At 38.5% G+C, this 19,594-nt stretch overlaps 2 protein-coding genes across 5 annotated transcripts in view; one reads left to right on the top strand and one right to left on the bottom strand.

Annotated features, from left to right (window-relative positions):
- The window catches only part of phkb (phosphorylase kinase, beta), a 61,645-nt gene extending 52,032 nt beyond the window's left edge, over positions 1 to 9,613 (bottom strand). For 3 of the 4 annotated variants that reach the window (XM_077520141.1, XM_077520144.1, XM_077520143.1), the window contains exons 1-3: positions 9,501 to 9,581; positions 5,332 to 5,418; positions 403 to 541 (exon numbers count right to left, since the gene is read on the bottom strand). In XM_077520141.1, the coding sequence (XP_077376267.1) occupies positions 403 to 541; positions 5,332 to 5,418; positions 9,501 to 9,564 (290 nt within the window). In that variant the 5' untranslated portion in view covers positions 9,565 to 9,581. Of the gene's footprint in view, positions 1 to 402; positions 542 to 5,331; positions 5,419 to 8,275; positions 8,374 to 9,500 lie in introns of all 4 variants that reach the window. The other variant, XM_077520142.1, reaches the window with a different exon arrangement.
- Positions 9,614 to 9,883: 270 nt separating this feature from the next.
- Positions 9,884 to 19,594, top strand: part of itfg1 (integrin alpha FG-GAP repeat containing 1) — an 84,834-nt gene continuing 75,123 nt past the window's right edge. Inside the window, exons 1-6 of the mRNA XM_077520140.1 lie at positions 9,884 to 10,289; positions 10,389 to 10,473; positions 10,596 to 10,726; positions 10,829 to 10,886; positions 10,971 to 11,048; positions 12,386 to 12,480. Coding sequence (XP_077376266.1) covers positions 10,112 to 10,289; positions 10,389 to 10,473; positions 10,596 to 10,726; positions 10,829 to 10,886; positions 10,971 to 11,048; positions 12,386 to 12,480 — 625 coding nt within the window. The 5' untranslated portion in view covers positions 9,884 to 10,111. The remainder of the gene's footprint in view (positions 10,290 to 10,388; positions 10,474 to 10,595; positions 10,727 to 10,828; positions 10,887 to 10,970; positions 11,049 to 12,385; positions 12,481 to 19,594) is intronic.

Here is a 19,594-nt window from a genome sequence, read left to right as displayed (position 1 = left end):
TTTTTTTCCCTGAAGAGAAAATAAGTGCCTTCCAAATGACAAATGTCCCTTTTGTGAAAAGCTCAAAACATACAACTGTTCAAAAGCTTAGGGTCAGTAATCCAATTTTGTGTTTTCCATGAAGTGTTTTTCCACTCAAAGGTTTTTGGGTCCTTTCAAATATCTTTTTTTTTTTTTTAAATAAAAACAATGGGCTTGTTTTTACAATAACAATGTCTAGACTGCATTTCAGATTCATTATCTTCAAAAAAAACAAACAAAAAAACAGAGTACTGCGTGGTCATAAAATGAGGACAATTTGTTCAGGAGATGCTGTTGAAAGCAACCAAGCATACAATTGTTTATGAGCCACATGCTGCTTAACCCAGACATGATCATCTATCGATGTACTGTGATACTGACCGGTACGCTATGGCTAGCGCCCAAGCTCCCGCCGCACAATACAGGGAGTCCCGCACCTTGGCCTCTTTACACGTGGAGCAGGTCTTGACAGGGAAAAGGCCGGTGGTGGGACTCTGGTAGTCCAGTATGGTGGTTTTGACTGGCAACAGATAGAAACAAAAAAGAAAAAAACAAGAATCTTGATGAAGTTATGCTAACAGGCACAACTTTTGATAAAACATACATGACACATTTTAACATGTTTTTTTCCATCCGTAATATAACTGGTCCGTCCATTTTGAAAATTTTGGCCCTTGTGTTCACAAATTGGCCCACCACTGTACTAAAAAGTAGATATCAAACATTAGATACACTGTACACCTGTAATCTGATCTGCTGCCTTGTTCTTTTCAGATCCTCATCCAATACATAAACTGCCGCTTCCCACAATATGGTCCGACAAACGCAAATACCGTTTTTTTTTTCCCCCTTGTATGCAAACAAATATGAATTAATTTTTGATAAAAGTGATTTATGTAAAATGGATACAGGACATTTTACTCAACTGTAGGATTTGAATTTGCATCGCTGTGCTTGCATGACAATATGACACCCTCCACCAAAAATATATGCAGAAATATGTCCCCATCCAAGCTTCTGACATAGCCATTAATATATTTTACACACACACACAAAGATAGCAGCCGTACTCCTGCAGATGTGACTAATCTAACTGGGGGGGATCACGCCATTTTTCATCAGCATAGGCACCACAAATGGCAGGCGACATCCATTCTGCAGGTCGTTTGTTATACAGTCGGCGATCGTGAAGGATTTAGTCCAGCTGAGACACTTGACAGATGAACATATGGTCTCCCAAAAGGTATGGAAGGCATTTATATTCGCATGTATTAACTGTTGGAAATATACGTGCGCATCCATCATCAAAACGGTTTGTGCTGTGGAGAACTGGTGGGAGGCAGATGTTTTGAAATAACGCCACAGCAATAACAAAAAGGGTCAACGGCAAAAATAAAACAAGGCTACCCCACCAACAAGTGCAAATAAATGTACTGTAAATCAACCCAGAATTCTACAGGTTAAAAAACAAAACAAAAACGTAAATCTCTCAAAAGCATCTCAGTCAAAATAAATAAATAAATAAATACATCTACCATAAAATTGTAAAAACAATACAACCAGATATCCCACAATAGTAACTAGTGTTGTTCCGATACCGTTTTTTGGCCCTCGATACCGATACCCAGCTTTGCAGTATCGGCCGATACCGATACCATACCGATACTTAAGGTTTTTTTCCTCAACATGAAAAAGCTGTCCTGCTATTGGCTCAGAGCATTCAAGGGCCAATAGGATATCTTAGATCGGCATGCAGTGAACATGTCACATATCAGTGAATGTCGTGCATGAGCAAGACACAAGATACTGCATCCAAAATCCAAGATTAGCGTTGGAATGAATGGTATCGGCATGTTACTTGTGAGTACTCACCGATGCCAATACCAATGTTTTAATGCAGTATCGGCACCTCTGCCGATACCAGTATCGGTATCGGAACAACACTAAACAAAACGTAACTCTCTCAAAAGCATCGCAGTCCAAAAAAATAAATAAATAACAAATAAATCTTCCATAAATTTGTAAAAACGATACAACCATATATTCCACAATAGTAACACAAGGTCTAATAAATGTAATACACAAGTAAAAAAACTGCAGAAGGTTGCACAGGTAAAATACATGAGCCCAAAAGTGGTGCAAGTTAAAATAAAGGAACTGTAAATCTCCCAAAAGTTGGCAGGGGAAGAAATATATATACACAAATCAGAAATCACTCAAAGTTTGTGCAAAATAAGATTATTTACCAAAAGTGTACCCAACGTTAAAATTAGACGACCGTAAACCCGTTACAAGAAAGAATCCAGACGTATATAACGGATAAGTTACCTCATGATCCCCAATGCTCTTATCCATCGAAGTAAATCTAATGAAAATTTCACCAAGATCAAAGCACTATTTTTTATCCCCTCGAAGTTGTCGTCTTTATTTTGGCTCGCCATCGTCATCCCCCCCCCACATCCCGTCGTCTTTCCTCATCAGTCACCCGTGCAGCTGAATAGTCTGTTCTAAACCATCCGACAGATGATTTAGTGCAACATTATCTTGATGGATGTCAAAATATCCTCCCACCCCCACCCAAAAAAATCCCCTTAATTAGCATTTGGAAGAAGTTTTCAGAACAAACTACTTTTGTGTGTGCGTGCATGCGTTTCCTAACTGCTCATTGACGTGCCACGATGATTTGGTTGACGCGCGCTTCTCTTCTCAGATCATTCCGGGGAACATCGAGACGACATTATCGCGATTTTGGTTCTCAGGGGAGACGCTGAGCTGGACTCAATTCCGTGCTCACGCATCTTAAAGCGGATATAATATGGAGACTCAAATTGTACGCAATCAGCAGAGGTCGCTGGAATGCTCAACTGCCCATCACGTATGCAACGTGCCAACCAAATTCATCTTTACTTTTCTGCTCATCTCTGAAAATGCGTCTTGTTGTGACATCACACAATATGACAATCGTGCTGAGAATCTTGGCCGACGCCCAGATTGAAAGAACCTCTCTGGCCAAAGAACTCGTCATGTCAAAGTCAAAAGGTAGCTTATTTGCAAGTCATGTTAGAATATCTACTGTACGCCCCCACTAATTCCACAATTACAATTTTGAATCGCACAGGACAAGTCAATCACAGTGGTGGCATTGTGGACGATTTTGCCGCAAGGCATCAAAGGCACGCGCGCACAAACACACACACACACAAAAAAGAGGGAAATACAACGGGTTTTGATTTGTCACTGTCTTCCCGCCGACACGGTGAAGCAAGAGCAGGTAGCATATATTGGCAGAAGGGCCTGGCGGCTGGCGATAACGACGTTGGCTTTGTTCCCCCGCTGGAATTGGACAGGCACTTCCTATAACAGCCGCCCCACACAACAATTAAATGAGCCTGACGCCGAGACTTATTTCCGTGCATCGCATCACCTGTTGGGCTCCACGTTAACGATAATTGCCACCCGTTGTTTCACCGAGCGTGCGCTTCGCGGCAGCTATCAGGCAAAACCCAGAAAGCACAAAAAAACATACACACACAATGAAATCCCTTATTTCTTTTCTATTCTTCCAAATAGTCTGAAATAAAGTTCACTTCGGTTACCACACGTTTCCTTTCCATTTGTACAGCAGCCCGTCAAGGTAGGATAATTAGTCTGGCCAAATAGCACTAACAACATAGTCAGCCTAATGACAAATCCCATATTGTCGTAATATAAACATCAGACCAACCACATTTAACATGATCAAACAAATTCTCATCTTATTTTATTCGTATCTGGCCCGAGCTCTGCCGGAGTACATAAGTTCTATCCTGTAGTCAATCCACAACATACAACCTTGAAGATGTCAAGATTTTGACCAAGCAAATTCAGCACAAAGATAGTCTTGAGAAATTGAAGGTGAAAAGTTATTTAGATAACTGTATATACAGTCCACCCTCAAATAAGTTGCTTGCACAATTGGGAACACCAGACCAAACAAGATTCCACATTAGTATCCACCATTTTTTAATTTAGTCTCAGTTTTAGTCCGGTTTCAATCACGCTTGTTAGATTTTAACATAGCTAGTCAAACTCATACCATTTTTATTTAGTCCATTTTTGGTTGACTATAAATCTAACATTTTGGTCTTTATTTTAGTCCAAGAAAACATAATTTTATTCGTCTAGTTTTAGTCAACAAAAACGTTTTAGTCTAGTTTTAGTTGGGACAACCATTTTATGAAGACATATATATATATATATATATATATATATATATATATATATATATATATATATAGTCAGCAAAGTTATTGAACCTTTTCAAATCTAAAACTATTTCACATAAAATTTTCTCTCATGTTTTTGATGAAAAACAACTTGACTGACAATTAAAGTCCATGCTATGAGCTAGTAAATTAGCCAGCATTAGTTAGCGGTTGGATTAACAATATTGTTGGAACGTTATAGCCGTTGGATTCATGTTACATTATAATTTACTCTTTTTTTTTTTTTTTTTTTTTTTTTTAATCCACCTCCTGTCTGCCTCGTGTGTTTTAGCATGTTGCAGATTTAAGATGGGGCGTGTCACTGCGTATCACATGACAGTATCACAGTGACAGATTTGCAGACACAAGATTTTACAAAATCATAATTTACAACATCTCATTTTTGTTCGTGAACGAAAATATCCATTGATTTCAGTCCAGTTTTTATCAAGTGAAGTACATTTTCATCTCATCTTCATTAGTCGACGAAAATGCATACTGATTTGGTCCCAGTTATTGTTTATAACTGAGGGTTTTAGTCTCGTCTAGTTTTAGCCCGGTGAAAAATGTGTGTTGTCGAAATGATTTTTGTTTAGTTTTTGTTGACGACATTTAGACATTCACATGAGGTTTAATCATACCCGTCTGTACCAAAAGCTACGTACCATCCACCCTCAAATATGTTACTTGTCCAAGTCACCATGTAACACCCTCGCCATCCCTGGGGCACATAAAACCAATGCTGAGTTTCGTGGAACGCCAGGACAGGAAAAAGCACTTGGGCCGGGAAATTGCCTTTAATCGATGCTGTTCCTGCTGAGGACGCGTTTTCTCTGCTGTAGCACACACGGACACACTTACCTGGCTGAAACACACTCCCAAACACGCACACACAGCTCTTAACAATAGGAAGGTGTCAGATGGAATCATAAACTCAATCGTTCGGCTGTACTTTGTAGGGCGATTGTGTGCTTTTTTTGTGGAGCCCCCACTTGGCTATCATTGTACACCACTTGGCACTTACATGGCGTCGCCTCGCATGCTGATGGAAGATAAGAGTACTTACCAGCATTGTAGTAGCGGTCCAGCTTCTCCCACAGGGGCTCATCCTCGCGGTGGAGGATGGACAGCTTGAGGGGCTCATAGATGGATCCTTAGAGAGGACACAAGAGTTACTCTTTATGTTGTGGCAGACACATTTTTTGTCCGGAAGATACGGGAGGCTGGTTGACCTTGGTTAAAAACGTCAAATTTTAAATACATTTTCCACATAGGATTTAAAATGGAACTTAAAAGGGTGTCCAATTTTGGAATTTGACTCAAGTCAAGTCAAGTCATCTTTAAGATTTTGCTTTTTAATTTGTACTTTATGTGAATCATTTAACACGAGTCACAAAAAAAAAAAAAAAAAAAAAAATGCTACATGAGATGTTAGCATAATTACGGTTAGGGATGTTCAATACCATTTTTTTTCCAGACCGATACCGATACTCAGACCCTCAGTACTCACCGATACCAGTAGTACATTTTGACAAATAAAAAAAATCATTAAAGAGATTTTTAAATAAATATATGTCCTTTAATTTTGACAAAAAACAAAAAACAAAAACAACAGCACAGTCACTCTTCAATAGTCTTAACGCTCAAAATAAAACACAAAAATGCTCTTTTAGTTTAAGATTGACAATTTTGAAGTATTTCCAACCCGGTGAAGTTTTGGTGAAAAACTGCTGCAAGCTAGCGCCACTTACAGGCAAGGAGGACTCACTTAACGTCTTCCCCCTCTGCCATCGCTCGCTTGTACTCGTCTGCGTCACCAGTACTCGAGTACTTGAAAAAAGTACCTGGTATCGGTACTCGCCCATCCCTAACTACTGTATGTATTAAGTAGCCCTGTACAAGAAAAATAAAATAAAATTTAAAAATAAAATAAAATAAAATAAAATAAAATGGAAAATAAAATAAAATGGAAAATAAATTAAAATAAAATAAAAAAAATAAAATGGAAAATATCTCATCTATTTGGTCCCTATCTAAATAGTGTCAAAACTTTACACTACAGAATTTACTGTGAACCTTTCACAAAATGACTGGCACCGGTGCCCAAGTTGGGTGTCGAGCAGAGTCTGACGACATGACTAAAAAGTGAAGAATGAGTGTGTTACTGCTGTGATTTTCACATTTGTGTGACAATATTACTTGTGCTATTGCCAGCACAGTTAATAAAGGTTTTATGATGCCTCAGACAATGTAATTTGTTTTCTCTTTCGATTATTTCCTATGGGAAAATTGAATTCTCTCTTCGGCAGTACAGATTTTTATTTTTTTTTCTAATCATAATTTTTCACTTCCATTCACCATAAAATGGAAAAAAAAAAGTAAGGTAAGACATTGCTGAGTACCGTATGTGGCCCACCAGCAGGTGAAGAATTTGAGGGAATCCCCTCAAGTCTTTGACTTTTTTTTTCTCCCCATCTTCAGACTGGTCTCGCTGTCCCGGTGATTTGCATTTTAATAGACCTGACCTCAGGTCAACACCACAAGGTAGTGAGCATTTCACATTCCCACAGAAATTAGCATAATTTCCATCATATTAAAAGTTTCAGGGGATGGGGACAAAGGGGAAAGATAAAGCTCTTTTGAAGAGTCTAGATGTGAAGTTCAACATTCAAATTTGACTTTCTAACATGGAATCATTCTATAATCCCATGACTAAATTCACCATATTGCCTCTTTATGCATTTTAAAGACATTTGAGTTCAATATTACAGTCTGGTAACTATAGCTTTTATTAGTGGCGAAATATTACGTGTATTTGAATTATTATTATTTTTTTGTACATAAAAAAACAAGTATTTGTTCTCTTACTGTACCAAATGTGAACAATATAGTCATCTTAAAACCAAGGTATGTATCAACCCGTGCCTTTTTTTTATTTTTTTTAAAGCATGCTGTTACACTCCTATTAATAAGTCATTGGTAAGCATGCTGCTTGTTACACATGCAGCATTTTCAAAAATGCAGGCCAAGGGCATTTATTTATTTATTTATTCAATCAATTGCAGATAGCGACAAGCATTTGTATACATTTTAAAGCCATTTTTCTCTCATAATTTCCCCAAATAAATGACAACAAATAAATAAAATGATAATCAGTCACAATTAGTGTAATATATTGTATTCTATATTGTGTACAGACACGTAGCTGTTATCTAATTTCATTTCATTTCCTATGCCTAATCATGATCAACGTTGAAATTGAATTTTATTTATTTATTTATTTATTTTTATTAAATGTCAGTTTTACAGATGCCACATCTGCTCTGCAGTTATGTTGTAGTAGTAAGTGCCAAGTGTTAAAATGACTTAACTACACATGGTACTATCGTAGTTATAGTTATAGCCAACTAATGATAGCACAGGGCATCCCCGCCCCCCCAGGGATAGTTTATTTGAGGTCAGGTGTTTATTTGTTCAATTGAGGCACAGCCTTTACACGATTCTACCACATCAAACATATTGTGTAATTAGCTATTGCACTGTTTGGACAAGAGTATGAAGACACACCTCCTGGTCAATTCATTTACATCAGTCAATAAAGGACACTTTGCATGTTGTTTTCATGATAAAGACAATGAAATCATTTTCAGTTGTAGAAGAAACACTTACATTCACGACACTGAAAACTTAGTGTATCTCTGCTTACCTTTTAGCTTTAACATGATAGTCAGAGTGTACAGATGCCTCTTGAAAATGACAAACGTTTGCCCAACCACGCTGGCAAATTACGTGTTAAATTTAATGTGGGGACAGGATTATGAAAATTACTCCTTTAATAGTAGACCAATAGGGTAACAACAGCACGTTTTCCTTCACGTTTCATTTTCGGAGGTGGAATATGTCCCAATACTTTTGTCAATATGACATATTTGCTGTTCCCCCATTGAACCATGCCATATTTTCCTGAATTCTTTAATTTTATTTGCTCCTCTTCACCTGCTGCTACTTACCCAGTCTTTGGGCTTTCTGATGAGGCCGCTTTATCCCAGCCATTTTCAAAAGGTGAAATTAAGGCCAATCGTCTCTCTCTCTCAGCTAAATCACAAATCTACAGCAGGAGGCAGTTAGTAGCACACATTAGGATTCGGACACATGCATGAATTAACATTGAATTACATGATTATGATGTTATCAAACAGAAGGCATGCAACAAATTATCATTATGGCGTGATAATGGAAAAAAAAAAAAAGACATGTTACATTACTACCACCTTGCAATTTTAGAAGAATGTGTGTTAAAAAGTTGTTTTAATTCAAAAGTTTACAATGCAACAACACTGCAATATGTCATCACAATTCTAACTCATTTGATGTGCTAATTCCAACAAATAAAACACATCTACTTCTTGAAGAGCTGTTGGATTGTCTGGTCATGTTTTTTTTTGTTTTTATATTCTGTCAACCCCAGTTCAAGCCCACCAGATGGAATATGCACATATTCAGGGAAAACTGAGCAAAAATGTAACATGTTTTGGATGGACTGTAGGGTGTTGTACATTAAATCAATTATGCATGTTTTTGTTTTTATTTCTTGTAAGGTAAGCAGGTGGGGCGCTGGCCTGAAACAGATTCTGCAGCTTTCTACTTTCTGATGAGTTTATTGCAAAATCTTCCTGTTCCTCAAGATGCACAACATGCAAGACATCAATAATATCTGCTTCCTATAAACTGAGTCTTGGATGTTCTTAATGTTCTGTCAACCAGGTGTAATAAACGTCCTACTATTTGCAAATAGAGAGAAAAGTTAATAAAACTTGAGCATATTTTGGATGGCCTGAAGGGTGTTCTCCATTTCATTCAGGACATGTTTTTCCTCTTATGTCGTTGTTTTGTCTAAAAAGTCCAGCAAACAGGTGGGACAGTTAACCTGATATGTGTCTGCTTGTTGGTGGTTTTGTTGCGAAATCTTCCTGTTCCTCAAGATGCATCCACACGCACCACACACCTATTTGAAGCCAAGGCTCTTATAACTACTGCAGAAGTGAGAGGGTCTCAAAATAGCCATCCCCCCCAAATGCTGCACATTAAAACCTCTGACCTTTCACGCTTGGACCAGTCAGCGTATCCACTGCAAATGCAACCACCCCGCGTTAAAAACATGTCGCCGACACGCACGCAAAGAGAAGAAAGTGGAAATTGGTAATATGAGGACGAGGTGAAAATGATAAATCTGACCTGATCTTTTTGATCGGGCTTTAAATTCCAGCAGTTTCCAACCGACATCAGCCAAACTCGCCATGGTTGCTAAAGCACTCAATTAAATCTGCTCAATGTGTGTACAAGAAGCTTCTGGTATAGACTTTCAAAATAAATAACAGAGGCCCGTTGTATCTGTAAAAATAGATATTTTCAATTTGAAATAACAAGTGTTTATAATTAAAAGCACTAAGTTGTTGTGTTTAAGTAGGAATTACCTGTGATTTGTAATATAATTGAATGATGATAAACGAGTTTAATATTTATTTTTGAAAGAAAACCTACTACATCCGGCTAGGCTGATATCAATGCCGTTATTTTGCTGCTGCTGTCAACTGTCAAACTAGACAAGCACGACACTGTCGTAAAGCCGGAAGCGTATATGCAGCCCAATTTTACATACTTACAGGCATTTAATGCATATATTTTGAATCCTTACTACAATTAAATAAATTACGAAAGTAATATATCACACTATTTTCCATTTAATGTCTCGCTCAACGTAAAAACGCTGCTATTTCCTGCTTGCCGTAAAGCCTCGTTGCCGAATAACGACTGGTGTTGTCAAACGGCGAACTGCTAACTGCGACATGTTCCCATCAAACTGGACTGTTGTGGGTTTTTTGTTCCATTTTATCTCTAAGCGTCACACGCTTGCGCTCCAAGATGTCACGGCCGACCTGTTCGGCGCCGAAAACAACGGCACGGTGGCGGCGTTCGGTGACTTTAACGCCGACAAACAGACAGACATCTTCATCATCAGGGAGCGTATGTTCACTGCCTGTCATAATGACATACTGTCGCGCAGTTTGATGTTTAATGTTTTTGCTTATTCACTCCCTATAATTTATTTTTGTTTTGTTTTAGAGTCCGAGCTGGTAATCTTGTTGGCTGACTCCAAAGCACCTTACTTCAAGCCCAAGGTGCACATCTCAAAAGGCATCTTGCCAAGGTAACTTTGTTTTCATTGATTTGCACTTTATAAACAACTCAATTTATATTGCAGTGAACCCTTGGCTGGTCCTCGTCAAATCAATTTGACGTAATATTTCCCTTTTAATGTGTTATGTACAGTGACACAGTCCTCACCAGTGTGGTCCCTGGCGACTATGATGGAGATTCTCAGATGGATGTTCTCCTCACGGCTCAGATTAACCTAATGTTGTCTTCGGTTTTCATCTTTTGGGGGGACAACCAGACGTTAGGTACGTCGTGTATGCAAAAGTCTTGGGCCGAGGAAGAGCCCCTTTAAGCAATTGCAATTGCATGTGGATGAGGAGAAGTTAAAGGTGTGTTTGGCTCTGCAGATATGACTAGTTGGCTTAGGCTGAATAAGACCTTCAGGGATCAACCTCTGGTGATGGAGTAAGCATGAGTTTCATTAAGGCATATTTCCATTATACTCATTCTTACTGTCTTTAATGCTGTCAACATGATCTTTTCTTGCAGTTTCAACGGTGACATGATACCGGATATATTTGGAGTCACAAGTCAGTCGACCACTGAATTTTGCTCTCTGACCAATAGGTGATTTATATTTACATCAGCTAAATAGGTTATTCCATTTAATAATGATTAGATATGTTGTAATATTTTATATAAATTAATATATTGAACATTTTTAATAAGTGTGTTAAGAAGAAGGAATTTCCTATTTTCATGGCGAATCCTCGAAAATATTTATCCAACTTTGACAACATCCTCCACCCACAAAAAATGGTGTTGGCGGTAAAGCTATGCAATTTAGCATCACCAATCTGTCTGGAACAATGACCACACCAGGGTGCGAAACATTATCAGGGGTGCTGTGGGAAAATTTTCAGTCTGATTGAATTTGTCAGAAAATTATAAATTATTTAATAATTGCAAGTTGCTATAAATATATTTTTGTTCATCTATCTCTAGTGACAGGCAGAACAAGTTAAGTACATTTTTGAGTAAGGTCATAATTATTTCAGTGTTTCAGCTTTGCGTGCCTTTTTTTTCCCTTTTTTGGTGATATGCCATCATATTTTTGTAACATAAAATGGGTGGCTTGGAAAACACTGGTCTATGCAACAATTTATGATCCTATTAATATTTTTGTATTTTGGACCCCCTAAAAAAAAAAAGAAAAAACATAGTCGCACCCCCTGGAAAGTTAGTGACTCATGTTGAACTGATCGACACAAAATTGAGTACCATTACTATCGATAACAGGACCAGTTCCAGGGATTTGAAGTACATTTTAAACTACATAATTACTTCTTTGGCTTTTTGCCTTGAATTGATAGGACAGTTTGAACACCCGCTTGAGAATTTGCCCAACTGAGCCCTGATCTTCAGAAGATAGCTTAGTAGACTGATGACTGAGGCTAATGGGGTATATGCCACGGAAGAGGCGGGACTTCCGTGTTTTTGCACATTAGCTTTGATTCTGGTTCCGGGTTGCTATGTGTGGGCCGCGTTCCAACACTCGCATCCCCCACCCCTGCACCCCCCAACCAAGTGCTCGTGTCAATGGCCGGGAGCGTGCAGGGCGTCACAGCTCTCTGAAGTGCTTCGGATGACTGACAGACACACTACACACTTGCACCCGTCGACGCGAACGTGCAACCGAGGGGCACAAAGTCGGAAGCACAAGATTTGGTACGCGACTCACACGTCGCGAACCGGAACCGGAATCAAAGCTGATGTGCAAAAAGAGTCCCACCTCTTCTGTGGCATATACCCCATTAACAAAGCTATTTTGTCTACACCACCTGTGTGAATAAAAATCTGATGATCATTTTGATAATTTGCCATGAAAAGCAGATGTTTTCTTCCAGAAAATGTTAGTGAGCATCCACATTTTTAAGCTTTCTTTCCCCCCCCCACCTTTTTAGGGATCCTGTGTGTCAGAGCGCTCTGAGTTCACCCGTCAACATGCGCATCCCGCATTCTAATGCCTTCATCGACCTCAACAAGGACTTAACCGCCGGTAAGTTTCAGACAAGACGTCTGTTACCAGAGGAGGTGACAGTAAATGATTAGCGAGCTGGTTAAGTTCAGATGCCATCGCCGCTTGTGTAAAGTGGTATTCAAAACGGCAGGATTACGTTGCACCCTTATTGGAAACGGCAGGTTTTGCTCCTTAATCTGCATCACTGCCGGATTTACTGCATGTAAGTTTTTGTGTTTGTGTCGCGCTGAAAATTCGGTGGACTACGGGAGTCTGTTGATGAGTTGTCAATCTGCAGTACACTATTTAAAAAAAAAACAAAAAAAACAAAAACAAAAACAATCAATGGAATCTACCCAATATATTTTAGATAAAAATTTGCAGCCTCCTTAGTTGGGTAGATTTTTGGAATAAAGAGTACCTTAAGCTGTGAAAGGCTTACATAAATTGAGTAAAGTTTAGCTTTAGTTTTGTTATTAAACTCCACAATTCAGTTTCTCATTGCATACACAGAATTATTATGCTATAAAAACAACAATGGTCCTAAAAATCAGTATATTGTGTTTTGTTTTTAGCAAAATGTTACATCAATAGTTTGCTTTGTTTTTCAGAAAACAATTACTTTTTATCAGTCTGGTTTTTTTTGTTTTTTTTGTTGTTGTTTTTTCTCTTACCAAATTAACATATCACTAGTCATGCTGTCCCTTAGCCGGAGGCTGAGTTCTACTGTTGTTGTTTTTTTTCCCTCAGAATTGCCATGTGGCTAGAACGTTAGGCAGTTGCATTTTTTTGTCCCTTGCCCAATATGTTGCTACACGTGGCAACTAATAAACCTGGCTGACTACATAGACTATTAAACTCATAATATTTTGTTTAACTTATTTAGCTCCATGCTGCTCGAGAAATTATTTGTGGAGGCAGAAGAAAGCATCAAGATGAGAAAACCATTTATTTTGTTGCATATCGCAGCATGAAAATGGGATCTGACAACAAGCGCTGACTCACTGCAATCGTACTCCAGAACTATGAATCAGCATCCCGGTTCATCTGTTCGGGGAGGGGGGGAAAAAAAACAAAAAACAATAGCCTTGGGCTAATTGCTATGGTTGCCGTCTCATTTGAATGCGTGCTTATTTAGATGATTGCATCCGAGGCAAAATATTCTACATGCGGCAAAAAAAAAAAAAGTGTGCTTATTTGACCCATTCATCACAAAATGACAATATGACTGTCAAGAAGACATTATTTAAAACATTTTCAACAGAATGATAGTTTGTAAAACAAGCTATTGACTCAGCATTACTCCAGTAGCATTATTCAAAACAAAACATTCACATATGAAATAATGGAAGACATTTGTCTCAGAGGTTCATCTTAAAATGTTTAATTTCTGTGCACAGGAAGTTAACATTTAATTTAAAACTGCGGAAAATGCATCTATACATATACACTAGCCTTTAAAGTTGAGATTCCAGCTCCGCCAGCATGCATAGGATTAACTATACAAGAGTATGATGCTTTGTTCTTTTTTCTGGCATTATTATGTGTGTTGACTATGATAGCAATCACTACCAGTGTCTTGAATTGGTGCTTTATTCTATCTCTCTTATACAATTACATAAAAAAATTGTGTGTGCTTAAGTGTGTATATGCAAAATCCATAAGCATTCACAGTGCTGAACTATATTTTATTGAACAAAAAAAAAAAGTCAAGTCCTGTTTAAAGTGGCAGCTGTTCAGGCAGGACGCCATCTTAGTACTGGCATTCAGTGGACATACACATACATGACTCGCGACTCCCAGTAGGAATCAATCACGAGGCCCAAAAAACGAATGTAATGTTCTTGTTTACTAAGAGAGAACTAAATTTGCCATTTTCTCCACCACTGAATGGAGAAATCACTTTGCTTTCGTTCTTCTCTCCCGTCTCTCGGCCAGCTAAGTGCGACGCTGTCACTCATGCTTAGTAGGGGGGTTTTAAACACTCTGGAAACTAATCCCCATGTTTTAGGTAATCACGGAGGATTTAGCAATGTCATATGCACCGCGGGTATCGTTTTGCGGCGCATGGTTTTTCAGTCCCAGGGCAGTCGCAGTTTAACCTGCGCACGTTTGAATTCATTTCTAATCTGTTTTAGGAATTAATGGAAGTCGATAAAGGTCTTCTCTCTTTTTTTTTTTGTCGCTGGCTCCGAGCCTTCCAGCGAAGGTTTGTGGTTAATATTTAATGCGCTCTTTGGCACAGATTGTGTTTTTGCATCAATTAGTTTGTTTTATTAAGTGCTACTACCCAGAAGAAATAGTCTGTGAATAAGTACAAGTTGCATGCTGCTCTTGTTTGTTTATGTCTTCAGTTATTGCCATGATGAGTCAAAAGCTCAAAACATAATCGAATGATTGGTGAACCTGTGTGTCAAGTCTAGATGGTAGTAAATACAAAAAAATATTCATCGCCGAATGATATAAAACATGTATTTCTGTATACAAAGTGCTGTACTTGGAACAGAAATCGGTCAAGAACAAAACAAACACTTTAAGTGAGTATACAAGTAAATAAAGTTTACATCAATAAATTAATAACAAGAAGTAGGCAAGTGAATAAATAAATCAGTAAATAAATAGAATAAACGTCAAATTCATAACATCATGAGCGTTTATGTTTTTCTACCACCTACAGGTCTGGGGTGGAACAACAATGCATTTCCTGTTGAAAATGCTCAAACTAGTTAAGTCACAGTTGGTTTAGAAAAAAAGAAAAAAAGTGATTTTTTTTTCCCCCCCCACCCCCAGGCAAATTTTATAATTGAGCTTGTCATTATGGACATGTAACATGAGTTGTAAATTGCACTGGCTCTCTGGCACAGAGAGCTTATTTTTAGAGGCCATTTTTAAGTCTGAGCCACATCCCTGTCGTTAGTATATTGGCTGTTACTGCTGTTATTAGTCTTGCGGCTTTTTGGCTGTAACAGTGGTGCAAAAGCCTGGCATTTAATACAAGTATTGGACTCTGCGTCTGACCTGGCGGATTTAAGTCCAAATGCTACGAAGCACACAGACGTTTGTACTTGTTCTGCTTGTAATTAACAGTGGCTGTCCGAAGGTTGATGTTTCACATAAACGTTTGATGAGTTTGATTACAGTAAAGCAACAAGGTCCTGATTGTGGCAGTAATCACACCACAGCCATTTTGGAGGAGCTGCAGCTTGCAGGGAGCCATCAGGAACAACCTGTACAAAAGTGGGGAATACTTGTAATTGCTACATATAGATTACATTTTCGAGGGTAGAAGGGGGAAAAGACAATTAATGATTTTCAGCGTAATGATTCATTGCGAGGCAACGGGCACAGTGCTGCACTGTGTAGTATCCAGTGATGGTAAATAGTTGTCTGTAGCTACAATTGGGGATTTTTAAGTTTACATGGATATAAAATAGAATTGAATACATTCATTTTACCTTTTAGTGTGGTTGCAACCATGGTTCCTTTTAGGTTGGTTCATAAACCCTGTGCATTGTTGACTGTTATTATTTGTACTAGTCTGCTGTTTTTGTTTTTGTTTTTTTACAAGTATTTATCTATGACACTACACCAGATCTTCATTGACCTTTTCAAACTGCCAACAAGTAGACATTTTTTCGAGCAGGTACTCATTTTTTATTTTATTTTATTTTTTAAACCTCATCGGACAGCAGTCTGCACATAACAATACAAACACTTCAACCAGGCTGTCAATTTCCACTGCGTAGTATTGAACTCTTTGGCTCACTCGAGGCGTGGTGTACTCGGGGCAAACAGCGTTGTCAAAAAGATCATTTCAACATGTGCTGCGGAGTCCCAACAAAAGTGATAGTAGAGGATGACAGTGAGGGAAATAAAAATATATTTATAAAGTCACCTCTAAAGTATCGCTCTGTGCCGTTTTTTTGGGCCCAAGCGTGACTCATCTGTTTGGGATGACTCTATCTCTCCAGAGTCCAGACATTTAGTCATTTGTTTGCTATTTTGCTGCTCAAAATTGGATAATGGGGTTCCTAACAGACACCTGTCCAGAACTATAAAACAAGTGCCCCTTTTCGACCTATTACAGGGACACTTTCACAGTTGATTGGTTTCTCCAACAAATTCACCTCTATATTATTTTATTTAGTGCCCTCAGATTGGCTGCCAAAAGCCCAGTGTGCCCTGCCTCTGACCTTTAGTCAGTTGGGATAGGATTTCAAGCTTTTGATGCAAAGCCAAGTGTTAATTTATTACAGTCTGAATCGGTTGCATGTATGGTACCAGAAAATGTAACGAGTTTGCACAACTAGAGTGCAGCAAGACCATACATAATACTGTACGTACTGTACACTCAAACTCAGACACACACTCACACGATAGTCCATCCAGTGTGTAAAATGTGGCTTTGCTTTTTTTTTTTTTTTTTTTTTTCTCTCAATATCTGTGAGGTTGTGTTTACACGCAAACATATGCACCTAGCTATAATGTGCTTGTGCGTGCGTGTGTGCATGCAGCCCATAATCCTCCCCCTGTTGCTATAGCACCATTATGTTGTTCTCCCGTAATGGTTTTAGGAGATTATGTCTGCCGGGAATATCACCGCTCCGTTTTACTTGTTTTTGCTGTGTTTCTGCTAGTTTTTTTTTTTTTTTTTCCCCCAAAACAAGCCATTTTTCATAAAGCTATGTTTTGATCACCCACAACCAATCTAAAAAAATGGTCCCATAAATACATGAAGACTAATTTTGAAAATTAGTATCATGTCATTGCATAAAATCTGGACCTCCAACAAACCTTTCAGCCTGTTCTCCAAACTACAGTCCACTTGTAACCGACGTGGCTTTAAAACACGACAAGCCTTTACTTTTATTTATTTATTTATTTTTTATTATTATTTGCTTTTACCAGGAAGTAATGCACTTACAAATACTATATACTGAGCCATCTCATACTGGAACATGTTACCTCCACAAATTATGTCAATGAGCAGTCCTGTTACTTGAATAAAAATCTAAAAAGAATTCCTTGATCATCAATGGTAAAATTATGCAAAATTAATGAAGATCCATCCATCCATCCATTTTCTTGACCGCTTATTCCTCACAAGGGTCGCGGGAATTAATGAAGATCTAGTTGGTAATCACTTGTCTATTTTTTGTTTCACTCTTATGCTTATATCTTGACGATTGTTGAATTGAACATAATTTGTCTTGAGCCGAATGTTTAACTGTCTGTCCTTTGAAAATGCTGTAATTGTCATTGTTGAATTTTTATATCAATTAAGAGTGAACCCCAGAAATAATAGACTGGTAGAGAACATTGGGAATGCTTAAATAAACAAAGACAACTTATGTTAGTCTGAATCCTACACAGTTTTGAAAACATGTAATAATTCAAATGCAGTGAAATGTCATTTTGTATATACAATAATGATCATGATTGAATTTTTCTTGATTTCTCTGATTGGCTGACGGTAGCACTCATTGAAGCGTCAATTGTGATAGATATAAAAGGGAGTATGAGTTAAACTCACGGTGTGCTGAATGAGTGTGAAGTCAAATCACCGTGCGAGCAGCACAAACAAATCAAGGAACTCGGCTGTGTGTATTTATAGAAAATGCACCGCCTTCGCTTTTTTTTTTTTGTATTTTTTTTTTTTTGAATTTATTATTTATTTTTTGCATCGCCTTCTCATGAACGGACAATGTTAACACAGTTCATCACGTCAAATGGAGGGGGTGAAGAAATTTCCAAGTCTCTGGTAATGAATTTTATTAGCCCTCTGATGCTGCGTCAGACATTTTTGGGTGGGAGGAAATGGAAGTTGTATTTCACCGCATTAAAACAGCGGCATTGTCAGCTGGGGCGAAGTCATGAGGCAAGCGAATACATTTTTAAAAAAAAGTTTCTCCCTTGCCCCCCGCTGACCCCAAAGTAACTCCGCTTTGTGGGCCATGGCCAAGTTTTAGAAAATCTTGTTTCACAGTCTGCTGCTTCCCTTAGCAGAAGGACAGGGCCACATATCATTGGGCCAAGCCTGTACAGGTGCACACCTCCTGGGGAGGACATCGTGCGTGCTACTGCAAGACTTCAGAAAAAAAAAAGTGTGCACATTCATGTTAAGAAGCATGAATATATTAAACCAATCCGAAGGGACTGTTGAGTGTTTTTTTTTTTGTTTGTTTGTTTTTATATTAGAGCACCAAAATGAGGTTTTGAACAACTGCAGTCTACACCTTTTAGTTCACTTACTCTGGTTGACTCTGGAAAAAGTAGCACAGCCTGAAAGTGTGACAGCAGTATGCTACACAAAGGCCTGAAAAAGAATTGCTGATTCGAATTTGACAAAGTGTGTCAGCTATGTGCTACACAAAAGTCTGAAAATTGAGCACAGACAGCAACGATGTAATCATAAAATACGAAATGAACTAAAACTACAGCTTAGTATGAATAATGCAAAAATACTCAAAACATATTCAATGTACTGTACTTAATGTTGTGGATGTAGAGTATAAAGTACTGTACGTATGTTTGAATCAGCCTTGAAAACCTCATTCCACTTCCTGCCGTGAGACACTCCTTGTGACGCCTTGTTCCATCCAAAGTTTCATCTCACTGGCGGAAGCTGTGACATTTCCTCCAGAATGCCAGAGGCCGACCCCCACCAAGCTTTAGCCTGGCGGGCAGGCGGGGTAGGTTTAAAGATGAGACAGTCGATGCAGACAGACGAGCGCAGAGGACGTGACGGATAGCATCGCACAAATGTACGCCATCTCGGCGCTTTCGGCCGGCCCGCGCGGGCAGCCTCATTACTGTCAGCCTCACTCAGACGCACAAAGGCAACATGCCAAGGTGACATTTGTCCTGTAATGGAGCAAGGAGATCAGGCGACGGGGGGATTCTATGAGTTTGTCTCCAGAGCAACCTCAAGGGGCTACAGTGTGTTTGAGTTTAAACTTTTATTCTTGGAAATAATTATAATAATAATGATAATCATATTAATAATAATAATAATAATAAGAAGAAGAAGACAGACATTGGAGCGTTACTTAACTCATTCACTCCCAGCCATTTTCACACAAGCAATCCTGTTCGCTGTTTTACTGGATTTTGACTGATTTTGCAAGGCTCACAGAATATTGTGTTCAATTGC

This window comes from Festucalex cinctus, chromosome 4 (assembly GCF_051991245.1).
Source record: "Festucalex cinctus isolate MCC-2025b chromosome 4, RoL_Fcin_1.0, whole genome shotgun sequence".
NCBI classification, from domain to species: domain Eukaryota; kingdom Metazoa; phylum Chordata; class Actinopteri; order Syngnathiformes; family Syngnathidae; genus Festucalex; species Festucalex cinctus.
The sequence above is the reverse complement of the archived record's forward strand: the minus strand, read 5'-3'. Positions and strand labels throughout refer to the sequence as shown.